Source organism: Microchirus variegatus (assembly GCF_963457635.1).
Source record: "Microchirus variegatus genome assembly, chromosome: 15".
Classification (NCBI taxonomy): domain Eukaryota; kingdom Metazoa; phylum Chordata; class Actinopteri; order Pleuronectiformes; family Soleidae; genus Microchirus; species Microchirus variegatus.
This window is the reverse complement of record NC_139816.1, coordinates 12843196-12855871: the sequence shown is the minus strand read 5'-3', so window position 1 is coordinate 12855871 and position 12676 is coordinate 12843196. Positions and strand designations below refer to the sequence as shown.

General features: G+C 41.1%; 1 protein-coding gene across 3 annotated transcripts in view; it reads left to right on the top strand.

Annotated features, from left to right (window-relative positions):
• The window catches only part of stau2 (staufen double-stranded RNA binding protein 2), a 79971-nt gene that overhangs the window by 26738 nt on the left and 40557 nt on the right, over nt 1–12676 (top strand). For all 3 annotated transcript variants that reach the window (XM_083901585.1, XM_083901586.1, XM_083901584.1), the window contains exons 8-11: nt 3031–3243; nt 3729–3866; nt 6246–6374; nt 8222–8279. In XM_083901585.1, coding sequence (XP_083757711.1) covers nt 3031–3243; nt 3729–3866; nt 6246–6374; nt 8222–8279 — 538 coding nt within the window. The remainder of the gene's footprint in view (nt 1–3030; nt 3244–3728; nt 3867–6245; nt 6375–8221; nt 8280–12676) is intronic.

Below are 12676 nucleotides of genomic sequence, written 5' to 3'. Positions count from 1 at the left end.
ACAAGAAATGAGGGTCCGGGCCAAGAACCACCCATCTTACTCGAAGCAGCTTCCCTTAGGGCTTGTCCATCCACCACTCATCACAAAAGAACCTTTCTTCCCTCTCCTAGTCCCCACCATTGTCCTACCCTGCTCCCATAGCCTCCTCTTCGGAGTACCTGAGGTCTCACATGCACGTATCCTCCGTCTGCTCAGGGTATTAATGTCTCTATCAGAAGCCAAAGAGAAGGCCTCCCAAGTTTGCAAAAGAAGAGATGAAGAGACAAGAGGAGAAGGTGACTGAAAAAAAACAACAACAACAACATTGAATTACCTAAGTGTTTCCTGTGCTCAACCTGATCCTTGTCATTGTGGGGGGAGGGGGGGACAGGTGTGTTTGTGTGTTTGTGTGTTTGTTTGTATGTGTGTGCGGGTGTGAGTCTATGGGTGTCAATGAATGAAAGTGCTGAAATCCCATCGGCATGGTGTAGATCCTGTATTGTCTGCCAAGAGACTGACTGCAGCTCGTCTGCCGCCATCCTGGGCCGGGAGTGAGTAACGTGTGCACGGATACGCTCTTTGTCTCACGCTCTTTGTTGACGATGATCTATTAGGGCCACATCTGATCTCTTGCTTTTTGTTAGTAATTGTGTGTTTTCACTCGGCAGCAGTTACTGTTCTTTATTTGTGCAAGTTTCCTGTAAATCACCTTGAATCGAGTATTTGAAAACGACCATAAAAGTAAATCAAACGTTGAACAACTGCAGGCCATTTCAGAACTTGATGAAATACAGTTTGTCCAATCGTGCTATCCCTTTTTCCAAAAATCTTGCTTGAATGAATGTGACACACCGTATTTCACTTCCCTGCACACACACGCAGATGCACGTGATGACAGATGCTTGTGTGGGGTGCATCTGCTGACTATGAAGCCAACAGCTGAATCCACTGTTACCTTGCCATCTATGGTGTAGAACCAGAAATACTTGCACATGCAGCATTCATATGCTTTAGTTTTGCTTGCTTTTTTTTGTCCGTTGACACACAAAACCCAACATAACGTCACTGTTATGTCTTCCTCTGATCAGCAAAGAGGGCACGGATGCAGGCCAATCTGTGTTCACAGTGCCCTCTGCTGGAAATCTTGGTTGATATGTTACATAGTCTTCAGCGCTTGTAGGCTGTATATTTTAAAGTTGAAACGGTTTTTAAAGTTTTAGTTTGAACTTTACCACTAAGGCTCGAATAGATATTGTAATTACAGATAAAAAGCGTGGTTTTGTTTGTGGAAAGCAATCCTTTGTATTGCCATTCTGCTCAGCCACATAAGCCGAACAGTCACACATGTTTGAAGGAGTCTGTAATGAGCAAGGAGGGAAAGTGAGGGATTAAGTGAGTACAGATACAGGATTTCTTCTTTCTTTAGAGACCTGTGCTTCCTGGCCCATAATCAAACACATCTATGTTTTGTTCGTAGCGCATATTTAATGTCTTAAAGTGGTATAGTGTCGGCCCGACCAGTGCCCAGAAATGTGCTGTGTCACAACACGGAAAGCAGAGTTGAATGTTGTAATGTGCACGATGCTGCCATGTTGCGTTTCCTTTTTCTGGTGATGAGCAAGACCAGAGCAGATCCCCCGGGTGGAGGAGAGTTTGCCTGTTAGCTTGGACAGCTAACACTTCAAGGCTCGTCTGCAACACGCATCTTTGCATGCTGTATACTTGCAGGAATGTTGACAGTTACACTGACAGCAAACATGGGGCCAAGTGTCAGCGGTGTTAACAAGGATGTCCTGCAGTCATGTACTTGGAATATAAAGAGCCTTAGTATAAGCCCCTTTTTTGTGAGGTCGATGGCAGAATTGGATGTCATAAGAGTTTTTTCCCTAGTTACCTTGTGTGCTCGTTCACTGAGGTCTGCTGTGGAAAAAATGGCATCTACTTGCAGCACAAAATGTGTGACCATGCTGACCAGATGTAGCAAATGTGCATGTTCCAGGTAGTACAATATATATATACCAATGGAATGTGAGATCAGGTGCATGTTCGTGGAACACCGGACCAATTAACGTGTACCCTTTAGTATGAATGGGCAGACAGGGTATGCATAAATTACAGAGAGCGTTTTAGACCTGACCTTTTTTTTTGTCTGTTTTCTCATTTTATTTTACATTCTTATTTGACTAAAACACTACATTGTACAGTTATTGCTGTGGCAGGGAAGGAGAGGTGTGCACATAATGTCCTTTGTCCTCTTCAAGGTCTGGTATTAGTCTGTGTTGATGTGTTAAGTATTTGAGGAATGCTAAAAGTTCCACTTATCATTTTTAATCTGCTTTATCGGTCACTAGGTTTAAATTAACTGTTTCAAGATGGCATCTGATTGCTGCAATTTGTGCTGTCTGCACCACAAATGAAGCTCAAGTGAAGGAGAACAGAAGAGGCGGCGAAGAAAGAGAGTTTTGTGGAAATGGCTCGAGAAAACACTTCCATGCAGCAGCTATAGCTTGAGGGGGAGAACGATAGAAAGTCAGCAAGCTGTGATCTTCCACCAGTGTGTTTTTCTAAATGGGGTTGGGGAGAAGCCCACCTGCTACACACACTAACACACACTCACACTGTTCTTGGACTTCACAGGAAGTGGATGTGATTGCAGAAGCATGACCTAACGCCAGCCGGTGTTTGTTTTAGGTCTCCCAGGTGACCAGAGGCTAGAGGAAGGAAACTGAGCCTTCATCACTTGGGACTGTCATCTAGGAACATGTTACTTTTCATAATGTGTCAATGTGTGTGTGTGTGTGTGTGTGTGTGTGTGTGTGTGTTTCGTATATGAATTACACACGTGTGGGCAGCCCTCTGACCAGCAAGAGCAGATGTTTTGGACCGACTATTAAGCTGCTTGCAGAGCAAGCTGCGCACACGCACGCATGCACACATCACAGATTTAATTAAGCTATATTTTGCTTTATTTCTGTCTTTCCTACATTCCTACTGACCTTTTATTTAACATTTTATTTAATCAAGTCGCTCATGTCCACCTTGTGTCACCAGGTGTTGAAGGAGAGCGGCCCCCCACACATGAAAAGCTTCCTGACTCGCGTCTCCGTCGGGGAGTTCTCTGCCGAAGGTGAGGGCAACAGCAAGAAGCTGTCCAAAAAGCGTGCTGCCCTGTCCATCCTGCAGGACCTGAAGAAGCTGCCCTTCATTCCAGCTGTGGAGAAACCCAAGACACACTATAAGAAACGCACCAAGACCATCCTCAAGGTATAGTAGCTGGGTGGAGAAAGGGGGAAAAAGTGTTAGTGTAAAAGCAGGGAATGATTCTATCCATTCAATGAGTTAACACTGTTGTTGAAGTCAGGTGTATTCAAGGTACAATGATGCTACTGGGCTGGTCAGTCCTAATATTCAGTGAAATACAATGTTTTAAGTCGCGTTTCCCCTACTTGTCACTTTATGTCCCTGTCAAGACCTGACATAAACATTTGAACTGTGCGATCCAGTCACAAATAAAGATCTGAATGCATCCAGATGTGTTCATATCTGATCACTCAAGCTATATTTGAAGATGGTGTGGGACACGTGGCTACGAATTAACACAACTGTAGTTAATGGACTAGATGTGGTAGTGGACTAGATAAGGGTTTGTGATCTGGTAGGAAACGGGGCTTTTCTGCATGGAGTTTTCATGTTCTCTTCATGTGGAGGATAAAGCTGTACACAATAAATTAATGAATATGTCTCTCCAGACGGGACCAGACTATGGCCAAGGCATGAACCCAATCAGCCGTCTAGCACAAATCCAACAGGCAAAGAAGGAAAAGGAGCCCGAGTACCTGTTGCTTTCTGAGAGGGGGATGCCCCGACGCCGAGAGTTTATCATGCAGGTTAGTAATGAATTTGTTTATCTTTTCAGATTCTCATATTGTCATATTTCAAATTACAGTAAACATTTTTTTTTTTTTTTACCACAATCCAGTTTCCTGACAGTTTTAGTTGATTCAGGCTTATGTAAATGAAAAGGGACTGAGATGAGAAGGATGGGAATTAAGTGTCCACAGGAATCACATGAGCTTTGTGATCATGTGCGCAATTTTATGTTAATGGATAAGTTAAAAGGAACAGACTACGATTTTGTGGATAAAAAATATGGTTGAAGTTTATTCATTACCTTGTGGTTAAAACAAGCAGATGGCAGGAGCAGGAATAAAGGCCCTCTGTCTGACCAAAGGAAGCCAGCAGCATTATATAACCTCTCCTCCGGGGACAATGATCCAGTTTCCTATTTTTGTCATGTCTGCACATCCAGCCCAATCCTGTGTACAGCCAACATACTCCATGATGTAAAGCCTGAGGTAGAAACACGATTTCACCAAAACTTTCATTTCTGCAGCCTTTTTGTTTTTGTTAAGCGTCTTTGGGTACCTTGAAAAGCGCTATATAAAACCTATTTATTATTATTATTATTATTATTATTATTATTTTGCACCAACTACTGTTCACTTTCAGTTGCACCATCTGAAGACTCTTACTTCTGGTGATTTGACAATCATCAAAGCAGCTGTTATTATGGACTAAGACGGCACTAACCATGTTCTATTTAGTAGGATAAAGTAGTATATCATCATATTCAGACCAATGTCTTCATTAACTCAACATTCATAATTTATTTATGTTTTTGCAAACATGCAACGGAATTTTCTAGTTGCCACTGACTTTGCTGCTCATAAAGAAAACAGCAATGCTGCTCTGTGCTTCAGAGACTTATTATTGTGGTTGTGTAGTAAGGAGCCAGTGTTCATTAACAGAATAAAATGTTTGGTCTTGCTTCAGCAACGACCTTTAACACCTAACACCTAACTATCGAAGAGCTGCTGTTCATCACTAATCCAGTATTCAGAGCAAGGAATTTGTATGAAGAAGGAACTGTTTCCTCTGCTGAGTTCAGCTGTATTTGGTTTTGTGGTTTCTGTTTAGCTTTGTTGCTAGTATTAGACAAATATCTAGCAAAGCTAGCATAGCACGGTTAATATTACTTTTATATTCATTTTAACTGCAGTTTCTCTGTATGTCTGTCTGTCTCTCTCAGTCATATTCCCGCTCCTTGTCTCCCTAAATCGTTTCTTTTCACAAAACAAACAAAGCTTGTCTTAGCATCAGGGAGTAATTCAGCCTCAAACCTATTCTCCATGCCTCTTTGATAAACACATTGAGCCCCAGCGAATGTGTGTGTTCCTTTTGTCAGTCCACTTACTCGTCTAAAAATTTCCACATTGTTTCCCTCAGTAAGCAGTGGGCCTCAAATGAGTCTTTTCTATGAATCATCACCCATCTTACAAAAATGAGGCTTCACTTTTGTGTCAGAAGCCTTTTTGGCATTGATGATTTTTTTTTAATTAAATAAAATACAATTGTGTTATTTGTTTTATTTGTTGAGGCACTCCTGCTCATGTTATATTGTGGCCTACTTTATGCATTCAGACCCGCTCTTGGTTAACATGTCAGACCACTTTTGAGTAAGCGCAGTGAAGTCCAACTGTTCACAGGCTTTGGCTTCCAGAGTGGTATTTGTACAGGGTAATTGTCTGTTTGCATAACATAACGACGTCTGATATGCTCTTGGAAATATCTGCTTACATTCTGTGTAGACAGATTTAATGTTTTGGGATCACTGAAAAACAAACACTTCACTTGCAGGTTTTTTTTTGTGTGAGGCAAATAGCATGGCTGACTCAAATCGGGAAGCAGAGCCGTGGTTTCTCCTGAAAGTGTGAAAAACTAGAGCAAAATCATGGAAAAACCTAGCAACCAGTCATGACGTCAAGCGTAAGAATATAAAACTCCCATTTGAAGCCTCCAGAATTGCAATTAGTCCGCCACCATGTTGAGGTTTTGCATCCAAAAGTTCACCTCCAACCAGGCTGTTACTGGACAGTCATGCTCTATTGAAGAAGGCCTGAAACTAGCAATTGATACGGTAAACATATCATGTTTGTTTGTGTTGTAAATATAATTAGAACATATGTTTTCAATGAGCTGGTGGCTATTTAATACAATACTACTCCTAGGTTTGCTTCAGCTAGGAAATGAGGAGATTCCATCCGTTTTAAAATACAATCTATGGGAAAAACTAAAATTTAAGGTATCAAGTAAGCCACTGGCATCTTAACAGGTGTCTGTGCAGCCCCGTTATCTGTATTTTAAATGTACACACTTAAACATGACTCTTTTCCTGCGTTTATTTGTTTGTATATGTGTACATGCAGGTGAAGGTGAATAATGAGGTTGCCACGGGAACAGGACCGAACAAGAAGGTAGCCAAGCGGAACGCAGCCGAGGCGATGTTGCTGCAGCTGGGATACAAGGCCTCTACAGTCCCTCAGAACCCTACCGAGGTGAGAACTCTACTTTACTGCTGATTGCAACTCTAGCTCACATCTGTATGATGTGTAACTGTTTTAGACTGGTTTACTTTGTACATATGAGAAGAAAACATGTTTTATACTGCGATAGAAACTATTCTAATATTGTCACCCAATCCTGTTGAGTGCTTTCACAGTTTTTTGCTGTTGATATCATTGTGTGTCATGCACACTAATAATGTTAAGAATAAAATGACTGGATTGAGTGACCGCAATTTATCTCACTACCATCTGACAGTGTGGCATTGTTTGGCAGCTGTTCATTTGCACATCAATGGATGACCACGAGTTATTATGGGTAAAAGGAAATTGTGTTGTATTGTCTCGGCATGTTTTTTTGTTTAGGTGCAAAATTGCTTATATGATGCACCCATGTTCTATAATGGCAAGAAAATCTCTCCAAACCTTACATGCTCACGCTCAAGTGTCATCGAGAACATTATGTAATTGCTATTCTGGACATGCTAGGAGCATGACTCGAGGGATCTTGGCATTCTGCTGGTTAGTGGATATCCACGCAGCTGTATGCTGAAGGATGACAAAAAACAATTCTCTGCACAGCCATTACTTTGTCTATTATGCGTCTTTCTCATCTCTACAGCCGTGTGCAGAATCCATGAATAATCCCAGTCCTGGTAACCTGTTATGTAATCTGTTCAGCTCCTCTGCACTGAATGTGTTTGCAAGCAGCAATTGATCACATCAACTATATTCATCTCATTGGATTTTTTTTAAGCTCAAGGGAGCAGATTTAGATTGAAATGATGTTACATAACCAGGAACCAGGAACGAGGGATATATGGCGTTTCCCCAGACAGCTCATTAGTTTGATATGTGCAGCTGCATATATTTTACTCTGACAGTCATACCGTAAAGCTAAAGGATGACACAATGCTCATATCACAATGACTAAAGTTAAGAAACCACAACCCAGTTTGCATTTACTGTCTGTCTTTACCTGCTTTCCCATCCTGTGTCGAGTATTCAGGCTGGTCGGTTTTGTGAAGTGACGCCAATAAAGAAATGTACTAAAGCTTTAGCAAATCACGTTTTTGAAAGTGCTGCACAGTAAATCATGCTCTAGCTCCATGTGATGACAAGGAAACAAGTTTAAATCGTTGGCCCTGAAAACCACCATGTTTTGATGTCTGAGGTTTCAGATAAATGAGAGTATGCGTAGGAGAAATAAGCAGAGTGGTCCTTGTGGTTGCACTCATGGCCGAATATTTAGACAGGATGGAGTTAGCTTGACAACTCTGAAAACATCTCTATAAAGATCAGATGAATGCCCTACTTTTCTTTAGATCCTTTGACAACGCTGAGCTATGTGGAATAATTAAACAATATCCTGTTTTGTAGCATAGGTTGTCTTTCTATAGAGCTCTTTCTCTGTCTCTCATCATTCCCTCCCTTCCCTTTTGTTGCCAACTGTGTTGCACTACATTCCCATCAAGGGACTGTGGGTGATCTGTGAAGTGTGAAGAGAGTGCGTGAAGGGGGATTTGTTTACAACCACGTCACACACACCAGAAATTATTTGTGTTTCTGTTTCACACACGTGTGTTTGTGCATACCTCAGCAAAGGACACACATCAAATAGGAGCGTCTTTATTGTCGCTGAACATTGACAACCCCTTTAATTAAGTAGCTGGCCTAGACAGACATTAGGCTCCTTAAGCATCCCCTCATTTAAGCAGTCGTCTCTTTGTGGCCTAAACAGTAGGAAGGAACTTGTCTGACATGCATGAAGAAGCTGTCTGTTCAAGAATCTACATCTCTCTTACCTCCCCCTTGTCTCCTTCTCTCCACATCACTATTAGATGGACAACAAAGGCTGGAATGGACAAAAGGCGTCTTTTACCGAAGCAACAAGCAACAGTGAGTATCTGCACGTCTCCCTGTATCTCTCTCCACTTCCTTCTCCTCCTTCTCGCCGGCTGTCCATCGTTCCCTCCATCCCGCAGGTGGTTTTAGCCGAGGAGATGGCCCGGCGTTTAATCTCTGTGACTGGTCAATGGGCCTCTGACTGTCAGCTTAATCGGCCGTGCGTCCTCGTGGGGAGCCTGCGAATTCAGACTCATTCATACAGGCTTACAGAGCCGGCATACTGAGGCCCTCTGGGGAGTCCCCCCACTGCCTTCCTGTGCAAAAACGTAGCCTTTCACTCAGGATTAAAACACAAGCACACTGGAGCACAGATGCACACAAACATTCCCTTAATCTTACGCACACAGAGAGACAAAGCCCATCATGAAGCAGGATATGTGAAGATGTGATACAAGGATTTTTTTGATACAATATATATCTCAATTAGCTATGTCTAACACATGCCAAGTCCAGGCATAATAAGACAAAAACCACATAAAAAGTACTGGAACTTTGAAGTAACCTAATTGCTATTAAACACGTTGCTGAAATTAGAAAAAAATTAACCCACGATATGTATGAAAGCATGTGTTCCACTGCTTTCAGGAGACCAACATTGCGATGGTTTTTGGTCCAGGATTTGTACTCTAAACCTGTTTGACTCGAATTTGGACTTGAGCATTGAGTGCACTCAGATGGGGAAGTTGAAGATGAGTAACTCAAGTTTTTTTTAACTGCTGTCAAAATTAATCGTCAATTTAAAAGGTTGAGGGAATTAATGCAGCTGTGCTTCGTTCTCTCTGTGGCGGCAGACTGAGAGCGAGAGAGCAGCATTAGGTGCAGCTTCATGCGCCACAGAGAATCAATCATGACAGCTCAGATTGGGTCGGAGAGATAACAAACCAAGCCCCCGACCCGAACCAGAGCCCCGTGCTGTTAATCAAAGCTACATCACAGACATGTGCAGTGTAAATTAAGGTAATGCACACACAGATATCAAACAAAACACCAGTCAGCATGACGGAACTGGACTCAAAGCTGATTATCATCAGTGCATAAAATATGCACACAACCGCCAGAATGCGTCATGCATTCTTTGTTGCAAATACAGTGAACATTTTGTGTTTAAAGTGCAGTAAGAAAAAAATAAGAACAAAAACATTCTGTGGTAGAAATTTGAGGTAATATCACCCACCTGTCGTGGAACTTACAATCGTACACAGATTGTTGTCAGCTTAATAATTGTTTCGTTTCCCAGTACACTGAAGAATGTCCCATCAGCATTGTGCGGCAAGCTGCAAAAATCCAATACATACTCTGTTGACTCAACTGAAAGTAAACACGCCTATGTCTCTGTCCATCTGTCTCTGTCTGAAATGGAACCAGATATGAAACAAACACCGAGATATGTCAAAGACCGCATCCTCCGTCATTCTCTCATTAGGGAACAATTCTCTACTTATGGAAATTTTAAACCATAGACAAAATACTATGATGACTTGATTTATGTATATGGGAATGTGACGGCCTCAAGGGGCATTTTATTTATAGAGGTTAAAGGACTTGATGATCCTTCACTAAAAAGTTTAAGGCTGTAATTTGGAAGGAAACAGCTGTTCTCTATCAGCTGCTTCTCTTGTTAAGTTGGCTGTCTTGTCTGTAATCAAAATAAAAACAATGAAAAACTCCTCTCCTCACCCAAGTAAAAATGCTATTTCAAGAACCTTACATTCTATTTTCAGATGATTTCCTGGTCTCCAGTGTCTGGCAGTGATGCTGTTTTTCCATTCATTCCACATGCTGTAGGATTTGATTAAGTTATTATTTATTACATATGAAAAACATTTGGCAAATAATTCATAGTTGTGATGTTTAAGCAGATTTACATGCATTGTTCTACCTGAGCTGGATCTGTTGTGATGTCCCAGCTTGGAAAAAAAAACATGACACACTGCAAGCAGTTTCACGACTGATGTCAGCAAAGTAAATGCCAGCAGCTGGAGAAAGAGCAGTTTAAAGGACAGATGAATAGTCTGTGAAATGTGGAGCAGCCGAGTGGAAAACAAACGGATAGCCCCTATTCGAAGAGGCTTTTGGCAGCGCTGCCAGCTTGGGCCTGTAGAGCAGAACTGGTCTGATATTTCAACTTTTCCATAATGAAAAGCACAGAGCAGGTTGATAAGACAAGTCACACGGATTTATACGCAGATTTAATGCAGCACTAAATTGTGTTTATATGTAAATGCTTATTCTCCTGGATAAACTTTTTTTGGTGGTTGTGGTTTTTATGGTAGCCATTCTTCAAGCTTTGCTTGATTCCTCCAGAGCAAAGCTCCTTGGGAAACAGTCTTCCTTATTTGGTGTTTGTTCCTGTTGCTGGCTTGAAGTGTGCCTTTGGTCCTGTGCCATTCCAACTCATAGTTTATCTCGCACTCAGCATGAAGCTCAACTGTCTGTTAATTACCTCTTTAAAGTTGCCCAAACCACAGAACACTCACACGACGCTAATGTCTGAATAATGTTTATTGCATAAACACCATTTACAACTCACTAAAACAGATACAGCTGGTCTCAGTTTTCTGTGCGTGTGTTTATAATTGCTGAGTAGGAGATATTTCTGGTCTGTCTGTTGTTTTGATTGACTTTGCTGTTTATTAAATAGAAGTAGCAATAACTGAATCAGTTTGCAGAATTGCAGCTTATTCATTTAACTGTGGAATCAGTATAACTGGAATATTTTCAATGTGGTAGCTGTGAAGAAGTTGGTGCTGAAGTGTTTTTATAAAGGGTTAGCCCTACGCACACGGTTGTGCAGCTGTTCTTCTCATGACACCGAACATGATATTTATTCGTTTGGACAGCCGAAACAAAGCGTAATTCCTAACCATAACCATAACCCGTTAATGCCTCACCTTAACCTAACCACAATGACAGTCTTAACCCCAAACAGTTCATCAGAAAGGAGGTTCTGTCTCATTAGGACCGAGTTTTGGTCTTCATGAGGACTACTGGTTCTGACAAGGTCAGTGTTTATGCCAGAAAGGGTCCTGAATAGGTAACTAATACATCTACTACACACATGCATGGCAGCAGAAGTTTGATTAGTTGTTTCAAACATATTATGTTTGAAATTAAGAACCAAATAATTCTATATTTTCACATCAAATACTTGTTCAGAATTATTAAATGCACCTTAGGTCCGTCTTTTGCCTGGGAGTCCCTGTTTAGTTTGTATCATGCAGGGTGCAATTTAGCATTAGCGTAATTCACATCCTGCTGTTGGTTTTACACACTTCTGCTGAATGACATTTGGTGGCAGTGGAATTCCAACAAATGCTTCAATGTGCTAACAAAAGCAGCAGGGGAGAAGACCCCGGGCAAAGAAACTTGGATGTAAATATTGCACAATATATAAATTTAAAAAATTGTGTCATAAGAAAGAAACTGCACGCAACATGATTTTTGTTTTGGCTCAAAGATGCACACAATGGGATTTGGTGAGAAACACAACATGTTACTCCAAACTGGCTACAAGAAAACTCCACAGGTCCAATAAAATAAAACTTTACAAGATTCTTGAAGTAATACCCCTAACGATTCCAGTTCTTATTTATTTCATCACACCAATGGATGTTGATGAGTACGACAAGTCTCTCGAAAAAACAATAAATGGCCTCGGTTCCTCACGGGACAAGTGACCACATCACAACTGTTACAGATGCTCAACCGAAGATACTGAAGAAGAGCAATTTCTGAATCCTAGTGGAATTCCAGCTCTCCCTGCCAATTGTCAAATTTGAAGGTGTATGGATTGAAAGCATTCAACATTATGCTCCTCAATGAATGTATTTGTAAAGAAAACAAAAAAATATTGTAACTACTAGTTGCCTTCCTGCCATGTCACTGAGTACAGTGCACTCCTGACTTTTTACATGAAATTAACCCTCGGTAGGAACCTACTATTATAATATTTGGCAATGCCCATTGATTTGATAGGTTTTGGAAAAAAGTTGAGTCGGAGTTTAGTACAAATTTCCACATAACCATTACAGTGGACTCTTATCCCTAAAGTATCCCTAAAGGTCAGCTCCAGGACAGACCAGTCACACAATGGTACAGAGAAACATTTAAGATTGCTATTTTTAGGGACAACAATAATGACTTTTATAATATATCGTCTTCATGACCATCTTCCTCGTGATCTTGTTAATTTATTGCAGGAAGGGCGCCCACATTTTGTTTGTGCATGTAAGTCATAGACTGTAAAATGTTTTCCTTTCACGTGACTCTAACTAAAAATAACAACATATGTGACCCTGTTGGTGTAATTAATGTATTTCTTCCTCACTGCTGGTTTTTTCTTTTGGTCATGAAAGTGGAAAACTAAATATTAAAAAGTTACAGTTTTT